Source organism: Stylophora pistillata, chromosome 10 (assembly GCF_964205215.1).
Source record: "Stylophora pistillata chromosome 10, jaStyPist1.2, whole genome shotgun sequence".
NCBI classification, from domain to species: Eukaryota; Metazoa; Cnidaria; class Anthozoa; order Scleractinia; family Pocilloporidae; genus Stylophora; species Stylophora pistillata.
The window spans coordinates 29,826,252-29,841,013 of record NC_142528.1 but is presented as its reverse complement, the minus strand read 5'-3'; the positions used below and the strand labels follow the sequence as shown (position 1 = coordinate 29,841,013).

Sequence of the window (14,762 nt, the reverse complement as noted above, 5' to 3'; positions counted from 1 at the left end):
CTTTCATGCTTAACCATTCCTAGGGTATCCACAGAAGAACAGTTTACGACCTTCACATCCCATTTAACCTACTGGTTAAACCTTAGAGAAAGGTGATTGATGTTGCAAGTAATTTTATGTTTTATCAACTGTTTCATGTCATTAATCAGACACAGCTTACCAATATTAAACCAACAATATCAATTACAGTGGTTCCCTCTAGAAGGTCAACATCCTATTTTCTAGATATAGCAAAAACAAGAGGCTTACATAACTGGTCAAACAAGTTTTAATGGGTTTTGTACAGAAACATCACAAAGTTGATGTTGAATGTTACCATTTTAACACAAACTCTTGTAAAAGTTTGACAAAGATTTGTGATTTCTTCTACAGTCCCAACTTGGTTCTACGCCAGTGACGTCTCTTAGCATTGTATCTGAAACCAAACAAATGTAGGAATGGGTCAATAACCTGAATTTGGATGCTCACAATGCAACTGTCAACCTTCACTTCAGAACTAAATTTTCTCACATGCTGAACAAGATTACTAAGGTTCTTGCTGATGTTAACTACTATGGTAGTGAAAAGCTAGTAGGAGTCATGTCTGACAAATTCCAAGCGTTAGTAATCATTCATAACATTAAAAGCTGTTGACAATTAAATTTACTCAAATTACAAGAATATTTCAATAGGTGAAAAACTGTGAATTTGCAGTCGGGTAGACATTAAATTTCATTCAGTAGGAAAAAAAATTCAAGTAAATAACACATCTGAGAATCCCATATCACACTGTCTGGATGCTAACCAACATGCGTCTCCTACAGATAAAGATTTCTTCTCAGATGTGGAAGTATCTTTTGTTATGTTCATGTTGATTACTTTAAACACCCGAGAAGAGTTTGGTTTCCCCACAGGTAGCCCAAGCTCTCTATATGACCACACAAGGAACAAAATATGGCATATTGACTCCTAAGGAATTGTATGGGATTTTGTACTAGATATCCATGGAGATAGTTAAAAGTGAAAATATTCAAGAAAAATGGCTTACCTTATTCCATACATGTGTTGTTTGCTCCTGGTGTTGTTATTTTACCAATTTAACTTGATTTAAGTGATTTTTTTAATCCTTGTTTTCTCTTCTTAAAGAAAAGCAAAGGTTGGAACCATGACAGTCGACTACCTGAGATATGGTCTCAGTGTTTGGGCCAAAACATAAAGTTAGAATGTTTCAAATCCCCTCAAACTACCCCTCTGCCATGTTCGATAATCGTCCTAGATAGCCAATGGAAGCAAAATACTCAGTCCCCAATACTCGAAGAATAATTTGCCACGAAAGTTCCATTTCATTGCCCTCAACTCGTATCGATTGAAGCTTGGATCCATAAGCTGTGCAACCAATCAACTTGCTTAATTGTTAACCGACTCCAAAGTGGGTTCACTAGGTGTTCTGGGGTCAGTTTTCAAGATGACAACTACTTCCCCGCCCTCCCCCAGAACCTGTAAAACCTACAAACAAAACACACGCTTACAGGTCCTAGGTTGGCTATCTAGGATGATTATCGAACATGGCAGAGGGGCAGTTTGAGGGGATTTGAAGCGTTCTAACTTTATGTTTTGGCCCAAACACTGAGACCATATCTCTGTTGTTGACCACCCTGGTTTCCAACCTTTGCTTCTCTTTAAGAAGAGAAAACCAGGATTAAAAAAATCGCTTAAATCAAGTTAAATCGGTAAAATAACGACACCAGGAGCAAACAACACACGTATGGAATAGGTTACGCCATTTTTATTGAATATTTTCTCTTGTAACCACCTTCATGGATATCTAGTAGAAAATCCCATACAAATCCTTATAAATCGATATGCCATATTGTGTTTCTTGCGCGGTTCATATAGAGAGCTTGGGCTACCTGTGTCTTCCCTTGCTAAGCTATTGGGTTTAACAAGCTTCTAACATAAGGATCGCATACTGCACTCGCATGTATAGTTTAATAGTAACCCACCTTATGGTGTTTCCAGTCCTGAGCCTCACCCATTGAGGGATAGGCCTGTTCTGTTTCATTTTCTTGCCCAACACTCTCTTAATTTTGAAGCTTTTGTGGGACGGCTACAGTAAGGAAATTAGAACAACATAAACTTAACCACGGTACACCACCGTGAAATTTTGCAAAGTTAGCGCTCTCTTTGGCCATCTTGCTGCAATCGCGAGCGAATCCAGTCAATAATACTTTAATCAATGGATCTAGTGGAAGAAACCTACTTTACGTATTTCTAAATAAGACAAATATGACTCAATGCTCACCATTTTGAAAAATAGCTCGCTCACTCTTCAAGATGGCGTCTGAAAGAAAGAATTTTGGCGTGAGGGGACTGGTATGGATCACCAATTTTTTCCCAAGAATCTTTTCCGCCGGAGCACGCCATTGTAAACAAGATGTCTACCTCGGAGATAGCAGCAGCGCAGAATGCAGATTTAAGTAGAGCTCACGATGAAGAGGTTGATGTGGAGAACGGTGCTTCAAATTTGAAGCGGAAGAGAGCATCTTCGCTTGATGGTCGGCCTCGTCATCAGTGGAAGTTTTGGTGAGAGGAACCCTTTTTAAATTTACAACTGTAACTCCCTAATTATCTTCTTGGGTATGATTGTCGTCAAGGTAGATCAGAGCAGTTTTCTATCACGAAAACTGGCCTGTCGGACCCTCTTGGGGTCAGCCAGTTTTCATGCTCGTGTTTTAACTACTTATACAGCAACGTACAAAACCGTAACTTGTACTTGCATAGTTTAAATACTGCCTTTTAGTGTAACTCGTTGATTCAGTTCCATGAAGCGCAGTGCGTGCCTTAGGGAAAGGATCTTTGTGAACGAAAAAAAAAAAATGAAATAGTCTGCAGTCCGTTAAGAACACACTTTTTATTGGTTTACCACCCACCCCTCTGGCCAACCATATCTAACTTTGGTCTTGTTTTAGGCTCTTGAGGAATTATGCTCATTCACAAGGAGGCATGACGTTGTTTAATGAAATTGTTGAACATGCTGACAAAGAGAAAGACAGCTTGCGACTGGAAACCTCTGCAAATCCTAAACTTGTTGGTGACCTCATCAGTGCTTTGTGGGGTGATAAAGTCAAGAAAGTCAGAAGAGGACAAAGAATCGACAGAAAATACTGTGTGCTGAATCTTATTCGAAAACAAGGACAAACTGTGCAGCCCCCAGACTATGATGTTACAAATGATTTTCAGCAGTTGGCTAAAAATGATACATTTCAATTACCAATAGGTTGGTATAAGGTTGTGGACAATCCTTGTAGAATTAGTTTTGTTCATCCTGAGCCTTTGGAATTTGGAAACCAGCGGATTTATAAAGAGATAGTGATGGAATTATCTCCAGAGAAAAATGTATCTTTCATTGTCAAGTCTCATTCATGTGAGCTCCATTTGTCCACCCTGAATGTTGAAAGAATTGTTAAAGATTTGACTGTTAGTGAAAAAACTGAGGTTGTTTTGGATTTTGTAAACACTTCTAAGTTATGTCTGGGGTGCATTCTTCCTGAAGATGACTCAATTAGGTCTCTAATACCACATCAAACTGGAGTCCTTAAAACGTTAAACAACAGTGAAGTTCCAACACAGAATAGAGCTTTTTCTTCAAAGTGTCAGTTGTTTGTCTGTTATGCTGGAAAACAATGTTCAAAGTGCAGTGGAGTCTCAAGAACTTACAAGAGAAGGAAAGGTAGAAGAGAAACAGGGGAATCCTTTCACAAGCACTGCAACAAAAGGTATCTTACAAAAGATGAAATATTCCAACAGTTGCAAGAGCAGAGAAAATTGAACAGGAAGCATGATCAAGAAAAAGAAGACGATCAAAGTCCAGGAAGTGAGGATGGTGAAAGCAATACAAGCGATGATTCTGGCACGGAAGAGGAGAAAGATTGACTTGAAAGTTTAAAATAAGGCTTACCATTTTGAACTTCATGTGACCATCAGTGTAGGGATTTTTTGTTTGGGTTGGAAAAATGGTACACATGATTTTGATTTTGTTTGCGACTGTTTTGGATAGGACATGACAGGACAGAAACTGAGGGTGCTGTAAGTACCTCCCGTTGTCCCCCATAAATCCTTTATAAAATTTTCTAAGGATTTTTGAGCGAATATATGAGGTACTCAAAGTGTGTACAGCTTCTGTCCTGTCTTGGATTGAGGAGGCCTGGGTGGAATTCTCGAAAGCCAACTAGGAGGTGTTAGAAAAAAATAGTGACTAGATTGGCAGCAGAAGTTGCTAATTGGTGTGTTGAGTCAACAGTAATGTTGTAATGTAGTAGAAAGAATCTTATATTGATTACTGATGAACTTTGAACTTTTACAAAATTGATTATGTACCCCCTGAGAGGCTCCATTTTGTGTTCAATTCCTTAATTTTTTTTTAAATTGAAATTATGAGTAAAGGAAAACAATACAGGCTTCTTTCACTGGCAAGGATCATACCTTAACTTAATTTCCATCCACAGGTGAACTTTAATGTATTTCATTAAAATTATAATCAGATCCCTCTATGGGGAACAAGTTCCCTTTATCAGGACACATGGGTTTAAATCCTGTCAAAGCCTGAATTTTTTTCCAGGCCTCTTCTCTGGAACTGCTTAAATTGCAAGCCTTTCTACAAGTATTGCAAAACAATGTTGTTAAAAAATGTGAACAAACCAAGACAACCAGACACTTAGATGAAAGAACAAATGAGACTGCCCTGAGAAAGAGGAAGAACTGCTTTTTTCAGAGGCCGTGTTTTACAAGCAAAATTCAAATTTCTGTGCAGACAAATAAAGCCAGTTTCTAAATAAATAGCATTAAAAGCAAGACGTGGGACAAACTGCTTGAGGTTATTTCCAGAATAAAAATAATCAATCAACATTGACGGATCGTCTGATGAGATAGCTTTATCCGTCTAATATTGATCAACATAAGAGGCACGGTCCAATTATGTGCATTGAGACATTTTTACCCAATTAAGGAGGCTATGGCATGTTTTTTTATACCATTCCGTTTGATTTGAGTGCTTTTGTCCATTTCAAACTTTCTGACTGATTTCAGTCTTATTTTGAATGCTATTGTTTGTTTTTGGCTCCTTTTGTGTGCCTGTGGACAAAAGTGCCCGGCTTTGGACCTCATCGTCCAATTTCATATGTTCTATCTGTGAATAATTCTGTTTGATTCTACATATTTTTGTATTATTTTATTTCCCATCTTTTCTTGAAAAGGATAGTTTCATGGAGGGACAATGTAACTAAGCATAGGCCATTATAAGAATTGTTTTAACTGTAGAGAGGGTCTAATGATAACTTCCCTGCAGATCGAAACTAAGAAAACCAAACTCAGTAAACCCAAGTTAAGCCGAATTTTTTTTCCAGTGACGTCAGTACCTTTGCGTGACGCACTCAAAGCTGACGCTTCTCCCCAGAGGCTAAAAAGAAAGAGCGAGAGAGCTTGCGGCAAAGGAATTATTGTTCGGCTAAATATGGGAATAGAAAATCAACGTTACCATCACCTTGCGCTATCCTAATACGCCGATTAATTCGAAGCTTCAACCTCCCCCCCAGGCAACCATGGCGCATTTGATTGTTGTCTGTTTCCGGGGGTGGGGAATTTGAGCCTTGACTGGGTGGGATAGGGTATTTGAGCCGGGAATGTTAAATCTTTCCAGCGTGTTAAAATTGTCTCATCCACATAGCAATATCAAAGAAAAAAAAAACAATTTTTGGGCGCAAAGGTTGAACGTAGCAAGTTTTTCAAGGAAACTGCAAATCTCAAGGACGTAAAGACAGCAGAGTGACAATAACTCTCAAAAAAGAAACAACAACTTTGAGTTTAAATTTACAAGACATGTTTCGACATTCTTATGTCATCTTCAGTTGCAAATGAGCATTTAACTGTTGTACATTTGAATTTAAATTAATCAATTAATTACTGGTTCTCAACCAGCCAGGTTTTATGGGCTACCTAAAATGCACAAGGCTCGGCAGCCTAATGAAACACCTCCTTTTCGACCCATAGTATCTTCAATAGGTACCTACAATTACAATTTATCTTAGTTCCTTTGTAATCTGCTAGAGCCACATGTCCCGCGTGAATACAACGTCCGCGACACGTTTTCTTTTGTACATGAAATCAACCAGTTATCAACCTCAGGGAAGTTCATGGTATCTTTCGATGTTGAGAGTCTGTTCACTAGTATACCTCTTGATGAATGTATTGATCTGGCGATCAGATACATTTATCAAGGTAACCCTGGTCTTAAGATAAACGCCGCTGACCTAAAAATGCTTTTTACCTTGAGGGTGTGTTTTATGATCAAATAGATGGGGTTGCCATGGGGTCCCCACTTGCTCCAGTACTTGCAAACCTCTTTATGGGACATCATGAAAAAAACTGGCTAGATAACTATTCATTCTCTGAAGTTCTGTTCTACAGACGCTATGTTGATGACACCTTTTGTTTGTTCAATAACGAGGAGGACGCGCTCGTGTTCTTTGATTACATCAACGCCAGGCATCCTAGTATCCGTTTCACAATGGAAAAGGAAACTGATAAGAAATTATCGTTTCTAGACATATTGTTAGACCACAATTATACATCCATCGTCACTAGTGTATATCGCAAGAAGACGTTTACTGGCCTTCTTACTAATTATTTCAGCTTCGCCCCTTTGATTTACAAATTAGGTTTAGTCAGAACGTTGATTGACAGAACATATAAGATCAATAATTCTTGGGTTGGTTTTCATCTAGATGTCAAGAAACTTATTTTCTTGCTACGGAAAAATTGTTTTCCATCTTGGGTCATAGACAAGATCATTTACAGGTATCTAGCGAAGAAAAAGAATCCTCCTACTGGGCAGAACGCCTCTTCTAACTCCGGTAAACCTTCTGCGCACTATTATAAACTTCCCTACGTTGGTCGGTTTTCGAACATCGCTCAGACTAAGTTAAGACAACTACTCAAACGTTATTGTAGAACTGATTTAGATATTAAGTTACTCAGTCAGTACGTTTAAACTCAGAAACATGTTCAGTGTGAAAGATTCAGTACCGCTGGGTCTACGTTCGCGTGTCATATATAAATTTTCATGTGCTGGCTGTAATGTCAGTTATATTGGTGAGACCACTCGCCACATTTGTACACGAGTTCGTGAGCACCTCTTGTCGGACAAAACTTCGCATATTTACAAGCACCTGCAATCATCAAGGGCCTAGCTGTCTTGACTCTTGTGATACTGAATGTTTCACGATCTTAGATCCTGCCCCTTCAAAATACCAAATTAAGATCAAAGAGGCATTGCATATTAAGTGGGAAAAACCTATCCTTAATCAGCAATTGAAACATCTAGAATTGTCTCTTTCCTTTTAATGATGTTGTTCCTTGGTCTTTTAATTTATTTTTATTATTATTACATTTATTTATTTATTTTTTATTTATCTATTTATTTTTTGATCTAGTCAAGCGCGCGCTATTTACATCTTTCGCGTTTTTAACATTCAAATGTAACGTACGGCACTGACACGTAGTTTGTAACGTACCCTTATTTAAATTCAAATGTACAACAGTTAAATGCTCATTTGCAACTGAAAATGACATGAGAATGTCGAAACATGTCTTGTAAATTTAAACTCAAAGTTGTTGTTTCTTTTTTGAGAGAAATCTCAAGGAGTTGTTTACCCAGCCCACCCCGTTGGGTACTACTCGTGAAACGTACGCAATTGTGTCACGTGACTAGTAAATTAATAACGGAAAAATGTCGCTACGCGTAAGCTTGAAAATATAAAAATTATCGTTGTTTTATAGTCAACTTTCACCGGTTAAAGCTTTTGAAATTCCCTTTTCTTGTAGGATACTATCTAGAACAGTAAATTTGGAGGTAAATTCGAAAGGAAAAAGTGATGGTTATGAACAACGAATCGCAGAAAACAGGATCGCCAACGCAGGCACGACAACTTGCCGAAAGCGACGACATAGCAAGTAGTTTAGTGTTGGACTCTATGCTCGGCTTCACCACACACAAAATGGCAGCACGATTTCGGCCTCTTAAAGTCGATCAAGAGGTGGTGAGGAAGGCACTGGAAAGATATCGTCAGGATGGAGATTTGGAACAAGCCTACAACGAAATCGTATTCAACGCTGGGGATTGGGGAAGATGTTATTTCATCACTAAATCTAAACCTCAAATTGCGGCTTTCAAAGAACATGTAAGTGGAACAGGCTTGTAATCATACTGGCACGTTAAAAACGTCAAATTTGCTTTATTCTTGGATATTTGGATAAGTATAGGACGCTTAAAACAAATGTCAAACTTGCAATCCGCTCTTTGCATTCAAGCAATCTTCCGTCTAAGCGCGTGTTCGTCATTGTGCGACGATCTTTGGTCAAACTTTTGTGCGTTTCTAATTAATTTATGCGGAATCGATTCTGCAGATTACTTTAAGACTCATCGTAGATTTTGGTAACTGTCTGTAATGTGCATGTAGTTTTAGATCCGACCTCTTCCTTTTCTCAAGTAGGTTTTTTTCTTAACTGTAAGAATTTCGCTTTCCACATCCCTCCCACTTCCGTCGCCATAATGGCAGTTGGGATGACGTAATAGTTTTTGCTGAGTTACGCATCGACGGTTTCACAGTGGCAATCACTTCCTGTTAGTGCAGTACATCGAGCTCGTGTAAGCAAACTTTGGTGAAAATTATGTACGGTGAAGACCACACATGTCCAACTTAAGTAGGGATCTTTCTGGCTAAATAATTACAAGGTGCTATTTACACAAGTGGAACTCCAGGGTTGTGGTCCAAGTAATCTTATCATCAGTTATTTGTATATTTGTCCTTAACTCCAAATGGATTGATGAAAGGCACAATACTGTGAAAAGTGAAGTAATGAACTGGCACCATGCAATATTAGTCTATTCACCACTCAATCAGCACTTCACCTTACAGAATCAGCAATTTCTCTCTTCATTTTGTCTTTTTTTAACTGGAAATTGTTTTGACTTGGCTTCTTATGTTATTGAGTTGTACAAGCACATGTACTTGATAGAAGTTTATTCTCAAGTTTTTTTTGTTTCCTCAAATTTCATTAGTCAATATTATCTCAATTGGTGGGTCAATCTCTGTGTGTGAGTGTCACCAAGTGAAAAACTTAATGAACTTTGACATATTGTTTATGCATAAGCTAGATATATAGGCAGTAGGATTGTTTTGGATTGCACTACACGTAACCAAAGCAGAAGAACGTCTCTTTGCATCAATGAATTCCTAGTTATCTAGGTAGATTAGGACAGATTAAACTTCTGTCGTCTTCAGTTACCATTGTGGATGGTATGATCAGCAAATGATTGCTGTTTACAGTTTTTGGTCTTTTTGTGGACAGGGCTCTTCCAGAGTGTTAAGTAAGCTTTGGACATTGCAAAATTCTCAAGCTACAGTGTGGTTTATTGAATTCTCTGGGTAAATTTCAATGGCCTGAGTTACTTTTTTATTCACACATGTACCACATTCTTTATTTACTTTAAACTCTTCTCCAGAAACTTAACTAAACCCTATACACCCTAAAATTGGTATTGATATTCTCTATGCTGTTCTCTATATATTTTCTGATACTACACTGACAAGGGGAATTTGTTTGACATTCAAGAACTTCTTGAATTGATGATCATTTCCTTTATTTACATGACATTTGTATTTGATTCAAGGTTGATACTGTTGGGCAGGCACTCACTGGGTTGGGACTTTTACTTTCTAGATCTTGTAACAATCCATCATGATCTTCATAGCACTGAGTTTCATTTCATTGTATTTGCATTTTGATGAATCCTCATTTAAGGCCATGAGAAATAATTTCTTAATTTCTTTGTATCCCTCCAATTTATTTAGATTTTAATTCAGAAATTTCTCTGTGGTTTATTTCTAGGTCTTCAGATATATTGGGATATTCAGTAAAAACTCTGGTTACAAGGTTGTGCCTTGCAGTCGTTATTCAGGAGAAGATAATGGGGCTAAAGTTGTGGCTACTTGTGAATGGTGAGTAAGGTTCAGTGCAGGAGAAGAAATAGTAGCTGTTAGAATTTGTTTGACACTTTACACCTTAACATCAGTGATATACAAGTTCGCGATTCTGTTCTCTAGAGATTTCCTGATCTATTCCTTCAATATCATGACCTTTACTCGTGATAATTTGCAATTATATTAAGGAGAAATTTGATGCTGTGATCATTCTTGGTGTCTAAAGGGGTTCAATTTTCTCTCCAGGAGCAAAGGTGATAAGCTGCCTTATCTGTGTGGCTGCATTGCGGAAATGAATGAAGAGGAGGAAAAGAAGTTACTCCGCCCAGGAGAGAATGACTTTAGCATCATGTTCTCCTGTAGGAAGAATCTATCTCAGCTTTGGCTTGGTCCTGCTGCCTACATTAACCACGGTAAAACATATTTTGAATTAAAAAACAGTATATAAATCATGATATTAAAATGCAGTTAGATTTAGCTATTAATGCAAATTGTGGTATCATGTTGAAAAACTCAAACCTGTTTGATTTTTCAGTATTATTTGTTGGTGCAACTCCAAGTACAGTACTAGGCAGTGATGTGCTGTTAACCTTGATCTCTTTTTCATACAGCCTGTGTAACAGGTGTTTTAATTAAGATAGGGGTCATTTTAAATGCATGTGGGAGAACAAGGAAGTGTGCTAGGACTGTTTCTCCATTTTTTTACCATTTTGTTTTTTTGTGGCTTGCACTAAGAGAAAGCCACACGTACTCTTTCTTTTTGGAAAAGGTATTGGCTTACAAGAAGGGTTATTTTGTTTACTACGCTGCTGTCTTGCAAATTTTAAAGTGTAAGAGCAACAGACTGATGAATGAGATTAGAATGTGTAAATTTCATGTGAATTTCTACTTTGTCTTTTATTGCAGACTGCCGTCCCAATTGCAAGGTGAGGTATATCCATACTTCGTAGAATGACTTAAGGAACATAGAAATGTGTTCTGTTGCACTATGAAATTAAGCTTTCAAATTTACAAAACTTGTATCAAACTTCTGAGAGCGTATTGAAGAATTTTTTACTTAAACTGTGCTATTTATTCTTAAATGTAAATTCTAAGAAACAAAGATACATCAAGTAAAGTTCTTTTTTAAAAGGAGCTCAATTTTTACACCCATGTGAATTGCAGTTTCAAGGTTAAACTGAACCTATTTTTGATCCAATTTAACATGTCTGTTTTTTTTTTTTGGTATCAGTTTGTGTCTACAGGTAGAGAAACAGCGTGTGTGAAGGTGTTACGAGACCTTGAGCCTGGAGAAGAGATTACTTGTCACTATGGTGATGACTTTTTTGGTGACAAAAACTGTAACTGTGAATGTGTGACATGTGAGAGGTATTTTACCTGTTTTGTTCTATTGCTTTAAATAAATAAATAATGGGGTTACGTGTGAGTCATTTAAGTTGATCTGTGGCCAATCAAACTTCAGCTCACAATATTTGAAGGACTAATCTAAGCCATGTGGAGGTTGCCATAAAACAAATTGGAAACAACAAACTTATTTTTAAGATTGGTTGAATAAGGAAGATGAAAACAGAATGTAAATGGGTTTCTTAAAAGTTCAAGACAATAGTTTTTTCACTCTGAATCTCATCAGATTGTAAAGTAGAGTTCCTTTGGTTTCTGGATGCGCTGATTTTAAGCTTTATGGCAAACAACAGAAGATGAACCAGAACACCAAGGCACAAATCCCTTAACTTTCACTTGGTGGTTTATCCCAAGGGGCAAATAGGATTTTTTTTTGCCAACTCTACGCCATTTATTAAAAAAGTGCTTAATATTGCAACTAAATTTGGGTTGCAGACGAGGTGAAGGTGTCTTCAAGTCTAAGGTTAAGACTGTGGACAAGAAGCAGAAGTACAGCTTTAGAGAAACAGATAAAAGACTGAAGAGATTGGCACGAAGGATGACAGGTAAATGTGGTCAGAATGGTTACATGACTTGTGCATAGATATATATGCTGACAATGGTTTGCTATGATTATTATAAAGAAATGTGCTGAGCTCTTGTTTTCAACACTTCACTTATCTCAGTTCACAAGTACAGGGCAACAAATTGTAGTAGAAAGCTGACAAATACTGAGGTACAGTTAGTAATCTCATACTGGTTGTCATATTCACCAGGAGGGTTGCAAAACTCCTAAAAGCTATGACCAACTAGAGACAGATTAAACCTCACCCTGCTGTATCCGTTGACAAAGGATCTGTATGTGTAAAAGTTGGTCAAGGTACCCCTCTGTAGCCTGGAAATTCATCTTTTAAGTTGCCACCAATTCTTTTTAAATACAACTTTATTGATGACAGCATTTTCCTTTTTTTCTTGCAGATACATTCCTTGATGTTGAAAACGATCCTTCGCCAAAAGTGCTGCCAGCTTCAGATGAAAGTGAAGCAGCAAGCAAGTTTCAGGGGGAGATAGATTGTTTGATTTCAGTGGACCTATGCACAGTTGAAAGAGCTGATGGGGTGGACACTTCTAATGCTATTCCTGCACACAAGTTCTACTCAAAAACAAATAGACCCAAACCACGAACAAGTGTCACAATTGGCTTGGATGAACTGAATGTTGGAAGGAGAAAACGAAGGAAAAAGGGCCCAAAGTTATGCATGCCAACAAAGCGTAAACGAACAAGACACACTTTTACAAGTGCATATGAAGAAGTCCCTCCAGACAGCATATGCAAATATATTCCTCCTGTAAGACATGTTTCTGTTGACAGTGGTGTGGAGATTACAGACAACGTTGATGGTGATTTAATCACATATCCCGAGAAATATAAGACTATTGTGGATGGGGTAGATTGCTTTCCTACAAGAACATTGGGAAAATCTGTTGCCACATACATGTTGTCTGGGAGACCTGTGTCTGTTGATATGCCAGTGAACTCTTTTCCATTGTTCAGAAATAGTGCTAGTTATAGATGCCCGTGTTGCCCCTAATCTTTTTATACATAGCTTAGAACTTTCTCTATCACAATGTGCATGCTTACTCTAGATACAACTTACTCAAGGATTGTATCGTCCTCTGTGTTTTTCTAGTTCTTAGTTGGTCAAATGAAAGACTCAGTATGTTGGTAAATGTGCAGTGAATTTAAAAAACTCCTACTAAGTTAAATGTAGCTGTCAAAAACATGGCTTGTACAAGTTTAATGTTGTAAATTATGAAAAAATGGCAGTTAAACATTTACTTCTCAATGTCTAACAGATCTTTATGGTATTACCACAATCTCTTTCAATCATCTACAGAACACCCAAAGTGAAAAAAAAAATAATAATAATGAAGCAAGAGAAAAAGAATTAGTTGGAGATTGGCAAAATCCTTCCCATAACTTATCATTATTCCAACCTATTAAAATGTGATGTTGTTCATCTGATTCCAGTTGTCTTATGACTGGATAAAGCCATCCTCAAGATAAAATACTACTAGTAATAATTCAAAAGATTATTATCTTTTTTGTGAACATTTTTCTGGTACTGGTAAAGGTTTCTTGATCTTAAAGTGCATTGTAGATCAATTATCGTGCTTTGGGACAACCAGTTCCTGGTATCTAATATGAGTAGAATTGTAATAACGTTATTGTCATTATCATAATTTCAATCTGTAGATCATCCTTCTTAAATATTTCTGGAGTGAAATTATGATTCAATCTTTGAGTTGTTTTGTTAAAAAAAAAGAAAACAGAAACAAAAAAGAAACACTCTGGCATGATTTTTACTTGGACTGTTGACTTGCTAATTTCCACATGTTGTTGAACTTATACAAACATTTCTTTAGTACCATTAAAAAGAAGAAAAAAAAGCTAAATTTTTAAAATTGAGTTCGAGGTCCCCCTTCTAAGTTTTAGGTGTAACTTTTCTTGATGTGAAACAAAAATGCAAGAGAAAGGAATGATACTTTATTGTAACTTAAGTGGAAGAGCTGCACTAGTTTGTAGTTAAATTAATATTTTGTCATTTTTACAAACATTCAAAAATTTACTCCAAAAAAATATGTCCAGTTGGCGAGATTACATTTTAGGTGATACTTATGTTAAGTATGACATCACATTATGTTGTAGAAGTCCTCTCTCTGAATGGGTCGTAAATTATAACATCTTCATTTTGTGTCAGTCACTGTAATGAGAAAGTGTTCCCCAAGGGTAATAAAATACCACTTGTGTATCTCTTACTTGTTTCATTCTCAGGAGCAAACAACACTCCTTACAGTTTTTCTGTTTACAAAGATTATCATCCTTGGAGACCCAGGGGCTGTGGGTCAATTTCAAGAAATCGACTCACAGTCCCTGGGTCTCCAAGGATGAAAGATTATGGGAACCAAGGAATTCTTGTTAGTTGTAAAACAATCTTATTCAGAACAAGCAACTAAATAGTGTATTGTAATCAGATGGGAGAATCACCAATTTCAAAACATGAGGAGTTAAAACAATATAGTTAAAAAAGTGATTTAGTATACATTGACCTATTGGTGACTCTCACTGCCTGACCTTATTTACCCTTAGGAAGGAGGGGATGAATCTATTGCTTTTTACCTTGCTCTCTTTGTCTCCAGCCCCTTAAATTCTTGTCTTGTGACCCACATTTACAGATATTTGCAAGTTTGCATCACCCACTTCCTGCACTTCACTCCCATTTTTTAAACCCAGTAGAGCCCTTCCTCCTCTCAGGCCCTGGTTATTATTGCATGGGAAATTGGAGTATAATTTATTTCTTTGGG

The 14,762-nt window shown here is 37.2% G+C and overlaps 2 protein-coding genes and 1 long non-coding RNA gene across 3 annotated transcripts; 2 read left to right on the top strand and 1 right to left on the bottom strand.

Annotated features, from left to right (window-relative positions):
* Positions 1-250: 250 nt before the first annotated feature.
* LOC148722630 (uncharacterized) lies at positions 251-2,353 on the bottom strand. Its single transcript, XR_015992424.1, has 3 exons — positions 2,282-2,353; positions 1,983-2,086; positions 251-415 (listed from the first exon to the last, which is right to left on the bottom strand). It is a non-coding gene; the product is annotated as an uncharacterized LOC148722630 (long non-coding RNA).
* On the top strand, positions 2,303-5,294 carry LOC111325463 (uncharacterized). Its single transcript, XM_022929274.2, has 2 exons — positions 2,303-2,562; positions 2,949-5,294. Exons 1-2 carry the CDS (start codon positions 2,414-2,416, stop codon positions 3,910-3,912), a joined length of 1,113 nt encoding a protein of 370 aa, XP_022785009.2. The 5' UTR covers positions 2,303-2,413; the 3' UTR covers positions 3,913-5,294.
* Positions 5,295-7,736: 2,442 nt separating this feature from the next.
* LOC111325445 (histone-lysine N-methyltransferase KMT5B) lies at positions 7,737-14,209 on the top strand. Its single transcript, XM_088735978.1, has 8 exons — positions 7,737-7,774; positions 7,858-8,213; positions 9,925-10,034; positions 10,263-10,429; positions 10,923-10,942; positions 11,248-11,384; positions 11,853-11,962; positions 12,375-14,209. Exons 2-8 carry the CDS (start codon positions 7,908-7,910, stop codon positions 12,986-12,988), a joined length of 1,464 nt encoding a protein of 487 aa, XP_088592104.1. The 5' UTR covers positions 7,737-7,774; positions 7,858-7,907; the 3' UTR covers positions 12,989-14,209.
* The last annotated feature ends 553 nt before the right edge of the window (positions 14,210-14,762 follow it).

What these genes read in the sequence shown, in the direction of transcription:
- LOC111325463 (XM_022929274.2), top strand. Translation starts at nt 2,414, where the DNA reads ATGTCTACCTCGGAGATAGCAGCAGCGCAGAATGCAGATTTAAGTAGA. An exon ending in CGTCATCAGTGGAAGTTTTG is followed by an intron (nt 2,563 to 2,948) that starts GTGAGAGGAACC and finishes GTCTTGTTTTAG; the next exon opens with GCTCTTGAGGAATTATGCTC.
- LOC111325445 (XM_088735978.1), top strand. Translation starts at nt 7,908, where the DNA reads ATGGTTATGAACAACGAATCGCAGAAAACAGGATCGCCAACGCAGGCA. An exon ending in TTGCGGCTTTCAAAGAACAT is followed by an intron (nt 8,214 to 9,924) that starts GTAAGTGGAACA and finishes GTTTATTTCTAG; the next exon opens with GTCTTCAGATATATTGGGAT. An exon ending in GAATGTGTGACATGTGAGAG is followed by an intron (nt 11,385 to 11,852) that starts GTATTTTACCTG and finishes TTTGGGTTGCAG; the next exon opens with ACGAGGTGAAGGTGTCTTCA.